General features: G+C 45.5%; 1 protein-coding gene across 1 annotated transcript; it reads right to left on the bottom strand.

The window, feature by feature from the left end:
• Positions 1 to 3,315: 3,315 nt before the first annotated feature.
• HAS1 (hyaluronan synthase 1) lies at positions 3,316 to 10,094 on the bottom strand. Its single transcript, XM_083369201.1, has 4 exons — positions 9,397 to 10,094; positions 7,296 to 7,521; positions 6,850 to 6,982; positions 3,316 to 4,337 (listed from the first exon to the last, which is right to left on the bottom strand). Exons 1-4 carry the CDS (start codon positions 10,090 to 10,092, stop codon positions 3,662 to 3,664), a joined length of 1,731 nt encoding a protein of 576 aa, XP_083225327.1. The 5' UTR covers positions 10,093 to 10,094; the 3' UTR covers positions 3,316 to 3,661.
• Positions 10,095 to 11,938: the final 1,844 nt, after the last annotated feature.

Raw genomic sequence — 11,938 nt, 5'->3', positions numbered from 1 at the left:
CGGCTGCACGGCCTTCCCGATAGAGTCGTCTCCGATAGGGGGGCCCAGTTTACAGCCCGCTTCTGGCAGGAGTTGATGCGGGCGTTGGACATTAAGGTTTGCCTCTCGTCCGCGCATCATCCTCAGACCGACGGGGGTACCGAGAAGGTCATCGGCATTTTGGAGCAGTATCTGCGCTGCTACGTTAACCTGCAGCAGGACAATTGGGTGGACTATTTGGCCATAGCCGAGTTTGCCTTTAACAACTCGCAGCACACCTCCACGCAGATGACACCGTTCTTGGCCAATGTGGGTTATCACCCTCGGTTTTTCCCCCTTTCTCCCGTGGACTCACCGGAGCCGGCAGCGAACGAATTCATGGCGGAGTTACAGGCGATCCATCGGTTGGTGCGACGGCAGCTGGAGAAGGCCAAGGCCGACTACAAGAGGTTCGCCGATCGGTCGAGAAGGGATACGCCTCCATTATCGGTGGGGGATCGGGTCTGGCTGTCCACCAGGAACCTACCATCCACTCGGCCGGCGAGGAAGCTGGACCACCGTTACCTTGGACCGTTCCCAGTCGAGGCCGTCATCAACCCGGTCGCCTATCGTTTAACTCTGCCACGTTCCCTGCGCGTGCACCCCGTCTTCCATCGGTCCTTGTTGGTCCCCGAACAACCGGCTTGTCCACTTCGCCAAGCGGAACCTCCCCCATCAGGACCTCGTGATGGCGACAGCACCCCCGAGTACGAGGTCGCCAGCATCAGGGATTCCCGCTGGCTGAAAGGTCGCTTCCAGTACCTGATCGAGTGGAAAGGGTACGGGCCGGAGGACTTCACATGGGAAGACGCGACCGCCGTTCATGCCCCTGCGTTGGTGACTGCTTTTCACGAACAGTTCCCATCCCGACCGCATCCGGATCGGCAGACCCGGGGGAAGGGCCCTGCGGTGCGGGATAGTGTTGTGACTCAGGGCCAGCCTGTGGGCCCGACAGCCGGGTCCGATGTATCGGAGGACTCAGATGTGGGGGAGGAGGGAAACGAACCGGCTGATGATGATTTGGAGACTTTGCAGAGTCCTCAGCCGGGAACCTCTTCTCAGCTGTGTGAGCCCGAGAGTGCGGAGGATGATGACCCACAGCTGGCCCTGTTCAAGGACGCCCGACGCAGGAGGCAGACGAGCAGGGACAAACAAAGGAAGGCTATGGGACTCCTCGGGAGGAGGCACAGGGAGACCACGCCCTGAGCTCTCTATAAAAGAAGTGTTTGGGGAGGGGCTAGTTGCTGAAAGCAACTTTTTCGTTTGAGAAGTCAAGCTCTTGTATTTTTGTAACAGTGTAATTAAAACTTGGCAGAAGCCTTTTGATCTTGGACGCTTTCCAGACTCTTCCTTTGATTAGGGGTGCGAGAAGAGGGCTGGTTCAGAACACTGTCCAGTCTCTTTTTAAAAATTTCCTGTGTTGGATCTGGAGGCAAATTGTTCCACTGCTTAATTGTTCTAACAGTCAGCAAATTTCTCCCTAGTTCTAGGTTGCTTCTCTCTTTGGTTAGTTTCCATCCGTTGCTTCTTGTCCTGCCTTCAGGCGCTTTGGAGAACAACTCAATTCTCTTTCTTTGTGGTAACCCCTGAGATATTGGAAGGCTGCTATCATGTCACCCTTAGTCCTTCTTTTCATTCATACTCAATTCATTCAACTGTTCCTCTTCTGTTTTAGCCTCCGGTCCCTTAATCATCTTCCTTGCTTCTCTCTGAACTCTTCCTAGAGTCTCAACAACTTTTTTTATATTGTGGTGGCCCAAAACTGGACGCAGTATTTCAGGTCTGATCCTTGACTTCTCTCAACCTTACAATGATGAAGAGATCAAATCACACTTGCTTATTTCCTTGGAGGGTTACAGGGCAGTGGCAAATTAAGGGTCTCTGGGTGGTAGGGTTGGGAAAGGTTATGACGGTGGCCCCGCAAGCAGTGCATTTTTTTTTTCCTTTTTATTATTTTTCTTTTTTTTCAACTTGTCCTGGGTACAGGTAGCCCTCAACGTATGACCATAATTGAGCCCCAGATTTTTGTTGCTAAGCCAGACATTTGTTAAGTGAGTTTTGCCCCATTATACGACCTCTCTTGCCAGAGTTGTTAATTCAGTTATTGACATTGTTAAGTTAGTAACACGGTTAATGAAGCGAATCTGGCTTCCCCATTCGCCAAGGGAGATCACGTGACCCCGGGACACTGCAACCGTCATAAATAGGAGTCAGTTGCCAAACTGCTGAATTTTGATGACGTAACCAGGGCGATGCTGCAGTGATGACAAGTGTGAAAAACAGTCACTTTTTCCAGTGCCGTTGTAACTTCGAACAATCACTCAAGGACCTGTTCTAAGTTGAGAACTATCTGTATATTTTTAGTGTATCTTCTGCATTTTATTGTGTTAAGATTCAGATTGCATTCTACCAGGTGCTGATTCATAACATTTGCCTGGCCTGAGGGGGTGGGGGGAAATGAGGATTCAACACCAGGGAATGGATTTTATAAAATAAATAGTGTTTTATTTTTACATTGTTTTATAAAACTTTTTTTTTAACATCACCGTTCAACTTTTTTTTTAAAAAAATATTAAATAGCCCTCCTTTTCATTATTAAAATATGGCAAATAAATAACTTCAGGTCCTTCTTTTTTCCTGCAAGAAAGATGTCCCTCAAATTCCACTGAGACAATATTGTGGCCAAAATAATAATAATAATAATAATAATAATAATAATAATAATAAAAGATTAGAGGTAGCAGGTGCAAATTTGACCCACCCATTGACTGTCTTTCCAGGAGAAAAAAGAATCAAGGAAGGCAGAATTTTTCCAGCTCTTGTCACACAACTTGTAAACCTTTTGTGTTTCTTTTGTAATCAAGCTTTCACAAAGCCTAAGACGATTTTTTCCCCTTTTTGCAAATAATAATAATAATAATAAAAAAGCCACAAACAACTGCTTTAAAATTACTTAGCATCCATAGATGCCAAAAATCTGATCTTAAGCTTCTGGTAAAACAAGGGTTTCTCCCACCACTGCTGCAGAACTTCAGGAGAACTTCATTGATCAGCAATGGACACAACATTCCCATCTTTGCATTCAACATTCCCATCTTTGCATTCATCAGCCTTTCAGTGCAATTCAGTAAGTCCCTATGCAGCCCACACCCCCGTGTGATGGTGCCACCCAGTGGCTCCATGCAAGAGGTGGCTGCGAGTCAAAAGAGTACCTGGGCGCTATAAGTACTCCTGAAATGAGAAGACTCAGCAGTAATAAATACATTTCGGATCGGGAAGCATTCCTCAGGACAGGAGAACAGAGAGGACAGCAAGTTATCCCTCTCGTGTTTTGTTGGATAAAATAAATATCCTCCCTGAGAAACACACATACACAAACACACAGACCCCACCCCCCTCCACTCACAGCTCCTGTACCATCATTTGGCTTAACCCTGGATTCGAGAAGAGAACCAAGGAGTCTAAACTTCAGCCGAACAAGAGACATCTTGAGTTTAAAAGATGAGAGGGAAAGAGTTGGATTTCCCCCTTGAATTAGAAACTCTTGGTTCTGACCCTGGAAATCCTTCAGTTAAGTTGCTCCGTACTGTCGACAGCTTAGATGAGAATCTAGCATTCTGGAGAACTTTGCCCTCTTTCCTGCTCACACTTCCAGGCTGTAGAAGTCCATTCGCTTTCGGCAACACTTCTGGATCCATACCCAGTAAAGCAGGACCATGAATGTCCAATAGCCCAAGTAGATGGCCAAGCCAGCCAGCAAGTACAAGATCTCAGTTTGTTTGGCTTCTGTTGTCCAGTCGGCCAAGGCCTCTTGGTAGATAGTGTAGATCAAGCCGCCCAACAGAAGCAGACCCCAGATGGAAACGGGCAACAGAGGCATGTAGTTGCCCACCATTTTCTTCCGGCCTGAGGTGCCCCAGCTGCTCTTGTTCATGGTCAAGATGGCAAAGTACTTGGCTGGAAGCAGGCCTCCCATGTAGAGGACGGCGTAAAGGGACATGAAGAGCATGACCGGGTTACTTCTCAGCCAGCAAGCGTAGAGGGCCTTCACACACGCCACCAGCTGGACGCAGAGCAACACCCACAGCACATCCCACAGGTTCCCCCCATAGAAGAGCCGCAGGACAGTGGCTGTGACGAAGAAAGGGAAGATGCCAGAGACCACGGACTCATAAGTCATCCAGAGGTGATGACGGTGCCACCAGAGGGCGTTGTAGAGCCATTCCCGGAAGTACGACTTGGTCCAACGGGTTTGTTGAGCCAGCCAACGTAGGAATAAGGATGGGGTCTCCGAGTAGCAGCGGGAACGAGCTGTGTATCTGGTGCAAGGGAAGGAGGCAAAGATTAACATGGGAGGAACAAGACACAACTTGATTTGGCTCGATTATGGTCTTTGGTACTTCCTGCTCTGGTCCTTTCCTGATCTTGGCTACACTAGATATGTAGGGAACTAAATATGTTTAGCCTAACGAGGAGAAGGATTGGGGTGACATGACAGCTGTCTTCCAGTATTTTAGGGGCAGACACAGAGAAAGACTTACTCTCCTAAGCACCTAAGGACAGGACAAGAAATAATGGGTGGAAGCTCATTTAAGAGATCTAATCTGGAACTAAGAAGAAATTTCCTGACTGTGAGAACAGTCAGTCAGTGGAACAGCTTGCCTTCCAGAGTTTGGGATGCTCCATGGCTGGAGGTTTTCAAGAAATGATTGGGCATCCCTTTGTCTGGGAAGGTATAGGGCAGTGATGGCGAACCTTTTAGAGACCGAGTGCCCAAACTGCAACCCAAAACCCACTTATGTATCATTGGGTGCTGGGTGGGCGTGGCCCATTGGGTGGGCATGGCTGCGGTGGTAATGGCAGACTGGGTGGGACTAAAAAGTTCAATCACTCAATTCCAACTTTTTCTTTTCCTGCGAGAAGTTGAAATTGATTGATTGAACCTTTTTTTTTCTTGCACACGGCGGCAGAGGCCTAAAGAGAAAAGGTTTTATAAAACCCAGCTGAAGGCTTAGGACTGGGGCGATGGTGCGCGTGCCCACAGAGAGGACTCTGCATGCCATCTTTGGCACCCGTGACATAGGTTCGCCACCACGGGTATAGGGTCTTCTGTCTTTGCCAGGGGTTGGGCTAGAAGACCCCCAGGGTCCCTTCCAGCACTGTTTCTAGATGAAATCTTAGTCCAAAACACACAATGTGGGAACTGAAGGACAACATGGTGAAGATTGGCACAAGAAATCCATCTCATTCCTAAAATTCTTGGTTTGCAAAGTGGGAAGGACAGTGTTCTTCTACCTCAGGGGTCTCCAAACTGGCAACTTTAAGACTTGTGGACTTCAACTCCCAGAATCCCCCAGCCAGTTGAAGTCCACAAGTCTTAAAGTTGCCGAGTTTGGAGTTCCCTGTTTTACCTCATGAGGTTATTGTTGTAAGAAAATGAGAGAAAGGCTATGAAAAGATTTTTTTTCCATCTGAATTTGTATGCAACACACTAAATTAGGTGGAAAGGGGTTGAAAAATCTGTAGTTCAAGTTGTTACAGAATTTCAGCATTTCTCTCTACAAACTGAATAGCTCCCTTTTCATATTAAGTTCATAATAGAGTTTCCTGATTTGGACAAAGCATTTTACATAAAAGCAGAAATTAAGTTCATTAACAGCAATTGATCATATTGTATGTAACTTAGCAATATAGTCTGGGGATACCAAAAAGTATTGTGTGGGTGTTAAGTGCACAGCAGAAGCTTAAGTAATTCAAGCTTGAACCAATTTGATTTCCTAAAAATAACACTTTAAAAGGAATAATGTTTGGGGAAAGATTTATTAAATCAGCTCAGATTTATTAAATCATGCTGGGTGAGGAATTCTGGGAGTTGAAGTCCACCCCACTGGTTGAAAAAAACAGTGCTGTAAGTCAAGGGCTTCAACAAATGAAGTGTTGAAATGGGAAGTCCTACTTGCAAAAACAAATTAGCATCCTAAAGGAGGCAGAGGAGGAGAGGTCCCGGGCCTTATGGAGGGAAGGAACTGGATGAGGCTGTCAGCAGGCCCAGTGGAAGAGAGAGAGGCTTTTGGAGTAGTTGGTGGCTGGTGGCCGCAGCGTGCTCCAGGGATGAAAAGGAGCAAGGCCTCTTTAAGGAAAAGCCGGAAGAGGCAGGATCAGAAAAAGGAAAGGAGGCGAGGTTGTCATGCAAGAATACAAGTTAATTTGAGGGTTAATCCACACGGACCTCCATTTCCATCTCTCCTGTTTGCCATTGTTCGCTCCCTAGAGACTAAAATGGATGATCTGAAACTTGAGCTGGCCACAAACAAGGAGTGTATATGGTGGTGGCCCTTTGAGAGCTGTATGCAACAAAATTTCATTTTGATGTATGCCGACTGGTGTACATTCAAAGTGACAATAAAGCTGTTGTTGTTGTTGTTGTTATTATCTTTTATTCATTACACATGAACCTTTTCAACTGAACACTCAAATTGACTGGCACTGATGGTTGACACGGGCTGCTGCCAGCATCCTAGGTATCAACCAGGTACCTCCTTAAAATGTAAGATGTTCCGAGTAGCGCAGTTTTTTTGTAGCTTTGCTGGAGTTATTGCAGGAAGCTGCAGGTTTTTTATGTGTTTTGCAAAGTTTTTGGACATAGTTCCCAGTTCCCGATGACAATGGGTATCAGTGTTACACGTTTCATCCATAATCACGCAGTTTCAATGGCCAGGTCATCATCATCATTACTACTACTACTACTACTACTACTACTACTACCTCAACCAACTTCTCGCATTCCATTCCATATTGTCCCTATTCCACGAGACACCCAGATTTCCTTACTTGGTGGCATAGCCAATGCTCAACATCCTGTTGGTGAGATGTCTATCATCTCCAAAGGTGCAATGTGTTCCAAGGAACTTCTGATTGTACCAGGACTCCAGAAACTGCTGTAGGAGGTCATTACGATATAGACCTGATGCAACCAATAAAAAGAAGGGATAATATTTTTTTTTTAAAATGCAGTGGATCAGGGAAATACATTAAGAAATATGCAGTGGATCAGGGAAATATATTGATCTTCCCAATATCGCTTTGTGACTTCCTTAGAGAAAGGACTTAGACATTGTTTACAGTGGAAACCTTATATCAAAGCCAGAGGGGAATTCAGATTTTGGCTTTGACCATGTACGTGCCGATGCTAAGCTTCTTGAATAAAGATTCTTTAAGGTAAACAATGCCTTGAAGTTCTTTGAAGAGTTTCACCTGCCGGAACCACGACACCTTACCTAAGGGACCGCTGATGCAGGAGACACAGTTGAAATAGGACTGGCAGGCTCGCTCAATGTTGAAAGCCATCCAGTAGCGCAGGCTGCTCATGAAGCTGATGTAGGAATCGGACAGGTTGAGGATCCTCACATCTCCACCAACAGCCCCATAGCTTTCGTTTGACTCTAGCACCTTCACCAGTTCTAACGTTGCTTCTGGTTCCAACTTGGTGTCAGAGTCACATACCTGGGGGGAAGCCAAGAGATTAGTCTGAACTAAGACACCCCTTCAACTTGTCAAGAAGATCTGCATGGCTGGAACCTAGATCCTGGCTCCAGAAGAATTCTACAGTTGACCTCTTCTTTCCAAGGACCGGCTGAGATTGCACAGTCCTTGCAGGAGAGATGCAGCATCAACTGATAATTTTCCACAGATTTTGCAACTTCCTTTGGTTGCCATATAAAGCATAGTGTACATACATGTACAAGCCAGCCCAAAGGTCACAGTAAGATCAGAGGTACACATAGACTGTATTGGTCCATGAGAAGAATCTTGGGAGTCAGGAGGAAAAACTTCCGCCAAGACCAGGGGTAGGCAACCTTGGCTCTTTTATGACTCGTGGACTTCAACTCCCAGAATTCCTGAGCCAGGCTGAGTCATAAAAGAGCCAAGGTTGCCTACCCCTGGCCTAGGCGGTAGTAGTTCTCTGAAATCTAAATGGTGGTTTCCACAAGAAGTCAAAGCCATGAGTACTAATACTATTTTTATTGTAAAGTTAGATGTAGATTCTTGCAAGTCTAAAAACACTTTCCCTTCCCCTGTCTTTACTTTCCACAGAATTAGTCCATTCTGAGATCTTTTCTCCAACCCCATTTTTGCTTTGGACTCAGATGTCTTTTATCAGACCATTATCTAGGCCAGGGGTCTCCAAACATGGCAGCTTTAAAGACTTGTGGACTTCAACTCCCAGAATTCCTCAAACAGTCATGTTGCCTGGGAAATTCGGGGAGTTAAAGTCCACAAGTCTTTAAAGCTGCCACGTTTAGAGACCCTTGGTCTGAGCAGTGGCTCTTCCTCCTGTCTCCCAAGCTTATTGTCACAGCCATTGCATCACAATTTTCAGCAAACAACCAAGTGCAACCTATCTCATTTATAACTGATTAAAGAGATAAAAAGTTTACTTCCTCAGTTGCCCCATCGGTAGAATTGGGATGAAAGATATCTAATCTTGGAACTGCTGCATACGCAAAAGAGGAAATGCATGATTTGTTTTCCAGAAAATCAAGATTACAGGATGAAAGATAAAGCGGCTGAAGAGATAAAAGGGAAGATACCTTGTGGAAAGTAATTCATGAAGTTTCGTTTAGGGATCAGTCAAGGTGAGCGAGGTTCCACCACTAGAGTTTGTGGGGAGCATTTTAACTTCCAGCTGTAATGGTTGGATGTGGTGGCAAATGGGTGGGCTGCCAGAACTTACATAATTACCACACTAGAATCTGAAACCCTAGATCAGGGGTGGGGAACCTTGGCTCTTTTATGACTTGTGGACTTCAACTGGCTCAGGAATTCTGGGAGTTGAAGTCCACAAGTCATAATAGAGCCAAGGTTCCCCACCCCTGCCCTAGACATTGTAATTAATGAGATGCCAGAAATCCTAGCCCAACAACAGCAGATGAAAGATACGCAAGTTTCAAGACCCCGAAAACACCCGGGTGCTTAATTGCTTGGATGAAGAATAATGGCTAGAGCCATTTCCCTCAACCACGTACCTTCCAGATGTGCCAAACTATAAATCCCAACACGCCCAGTCATGATCAGATGCCAGGGTAAATTTGCCAGGACATCTGGAAGAGACTCATTAAAAGAATGTTGGGATAAGATGTTGATCTGGGTTTCAATTCTCTCCTTAGCTCTGAAGGCCACTGCATGTTTTGGGGCGAGGCACTATCTGTCAATCTTCCGGAAAGAATAAAAATGAAGGGGAATAGACCGTATTACACCCCAAGCTCCTCAAATGGAAGACGAGATAAATAACATAGTATTAGAAAAGAATAATGATAATAATAATAATAATAATAATAATAATAATAATAATAATAATAATAATAAAACAGTTGGTACCTGAACATAGTCCACTGAATTCCCAAGGGCCTTGAAAGCTGTGTACATGACTTCTCGTTTCCCGCCCCATTTTTGCATGATGCAGACACATCGCTTGGTGCGGATCAGTTCTTCCACCACAAGTTGCCCAGGGTCTTCCATATCAATCTCGGTGTAGTCAGAGGGCTCATCCCCAGTCTGGTAACCACTATCCCTTTTCTCCATATCCAACTCAGGTTGATGGTGGTAGTTGTTCTCCCAAATAAAAGTGCCCACATCTTCTCCAGCAAAGACATCTTGGAACATATCCATCATGTATCGGTCCTCGCTGCTGTTCCCATCTACCACCATGATTATCCGGAGTTTCTCTGGGGGATACAGGGTTGCCTTGACGGATTGAAGGCACTCGCGGAGGTAGGCTGGGTCCTCCTGGTAAGCTGAGATGGTGAGGGCCACAGTCTTGGTATAGCTGCACGAGAGCGAATCCCTCCTCATCCTCTTGTGCTCCAGGAAAGCAAAGAAGCTTTGGATGATGAGGTGGAAGGTGAGGAAGGCTCCATAGAGACCAAACGCCATGATGTGGTATTGGTCAGCAACCAGCTGGATGCCCGTAATGTAGGCCCAGGCCAGAACCGATAATATGAGCAAGGCAAAGCCAATGGTGAGGGTCCGACGTCCAGTCGAGACAAAAAATTTGGTGGCTTTGGAAACATCCATCCCTAGAGGAAGAAAAATAAAAAAAACAACAACAGGGAAGTGAGTAATCTCGGTTTTTAATGATACAAATTTAGTACTTATCAGGAGGAACAGGCACAAGGTGCCATGTCACAAGGACATCGAAAATGCAAAATACAATCCTCAACTTAGATTTCAGTGAACCACTTGTAGAGGGATACAGCAACATTTTTTCTGTGTCGGAGTTGAATTTAACTACGGATTGGATCACCCCCATACTAAATCATCAATCATGTCTCACAAACGCGCATGGCCAATTTCATACACCATGATGCTAAAGGGTAATTTAGTTCAAGGGTCTCCAGCCTTTGCTGGCTGAGGAATTCTGGGAGTTGAAGTCCACAAGTCTTAAAGTTGCCAAGGTTAAGGACCCCTGATTTAGTTGGTTTGTATGTGTAAACTCCCATCCATAAACGATGTATGGTTTTAATATGATTGTACATGAGGCCATCCTAGCCTCTTTCAACTATGATTAGAAGAAGCTCTGACTTTGTACGTGTACAAAACCCTTCGTGACTGAACTGGCTATTTAAAAGATTGTAGAATAAGGTCAACTAAAGCTCAACCATCCAACTACTAAGAGTTGCAATTCTTCTTCCTGTTGACCCACAAGGAGAGGGGGCCATTGGGATTTTCCATTAGGAACAAGGCTTGAGATGCTGCCCTCCCAGCCTGGGTGGGTACCTTCTTTCCAGGCTGCGCCCACCTCAAACATCACTAAGCTAATTTCCTGGCACAGTCCCAGAACATCAGAACAAAGTTGTTAAAAATATATTTATAGAGCCAAGAAAGGGGCGTTGCTCCAAATCAGAGCCATTGGCAGGAATGGTTCACTGAATAAATAAATGACAAAGTATGGAGATGGTATGCATTATTACCCCTTGTGCATACACGTGTGTGCTCTTTCTTACTTAACCCTGCTTAAGAGACTATTAAAATCTTTTCCCGAGGTTCACCACTAAGGGCACAATTGCATTTTTATAGGGAAGGGCCAGCCTTACAATTAGGATAAAGCTGTTTCCTCGGGCAGCACCTATGTGAATACCAAAGATGAAAAAGGAAAACCAAACCTGGTTAGTTTATCATGGTTTATCTTTTTTGCAGAGATGATGGATGGATTTTCTGCTTTCTGATGGAAAAAAACACTACTTTGGTTAGTCTTGGGCAGGGGTAGGCAACCTTGGCTCTTTTATGACTTGTGGACTTCAGCTCCCAGAATTCCTGAGCCAGCATGGCTCAGTTTGGAAACCTCTCCCTTTCTCCTCAGCATGGCTGGCTCAGGAATTCTGGGAGTTGAAGTCCACAAGTCATAAAAGAGCCAAGGTTGCCTACCCCTGCACTAGAGTAAACTGGCTCTAACCCTAATCCTAACCCTTGATGAGGGTCTTAAAGGCAAAGTTCCTCTCTTGTTTCACTGTCTGACCCAAGTCTCAACTTCTCCTATTGCCAAGCCACCACGTGCAATTACAACATTATTAAGGGTTAGTGGTAAGTACACATGACCAACTGTGCACCAATGCATGTGTTTGAACAGTCATGTGAACATACTGCGAGGAGCTGAAAGAGGTGACTTTGTGTTGTTATGGAGAATTCCATAGCAACATGCCTTGGGCAGCATTGTTGCTAAGTCAGGCAAAATTGCAAACTCTGAGCCAAGAGGAACACCAATCCACACTGACCTCAGTTCTAAACCTGGGAGGTAGCCTTGTCCCAGCCACAGTCTCCCACCCTCCCACTTGCAAGATAAGAGATCATCTAAGATGCTTTTAGGATTGTTGACCTATTGGCTAGGTGAGCTTGTAGCCCAAGCTAAGGTCTACCATTTTCA

Source organism: Vipera ursinii (genome assembly GCF_947247035.1).
Source record: "Vipera ursinii genome assembly, chromosome: 9".
NCBI lineage: Eukaryota > Metazoa > Chordata > Lepidosauria > Squamata > Viperidae > Vipera > Vipera ursinii.
Note: the sequence above shows the minus strand (reverse complement) of the source record. Positions and strands in the feature narration are given on the sequence as shown.

Excerpts from the sequence above, each read along its gene's own strand:
- HAS1 (XM_083369201.1), bottom strand. The coding sequence starts at position 10,092 with ATGGATGTTTCCAAAGCCACCAAATTTTTTGTCTCGACTGGACGTCGG. Across the intron at positions 7,522-9,396 it reads ATTCAGTGGACTATGTTCAG|GTATGTGACTCTGACACCAA; the intron begins GTACCAACTGTT and ends GCTTCCCCCCAG. Across the intron at positions 6,983-7,295 it reads CTGCATCAGCGGTCCCTTAG|GTCTATATCGTAATGACCTC; the intron begins GTAAGGTGTCGT and ends TGGTTGCATCAG.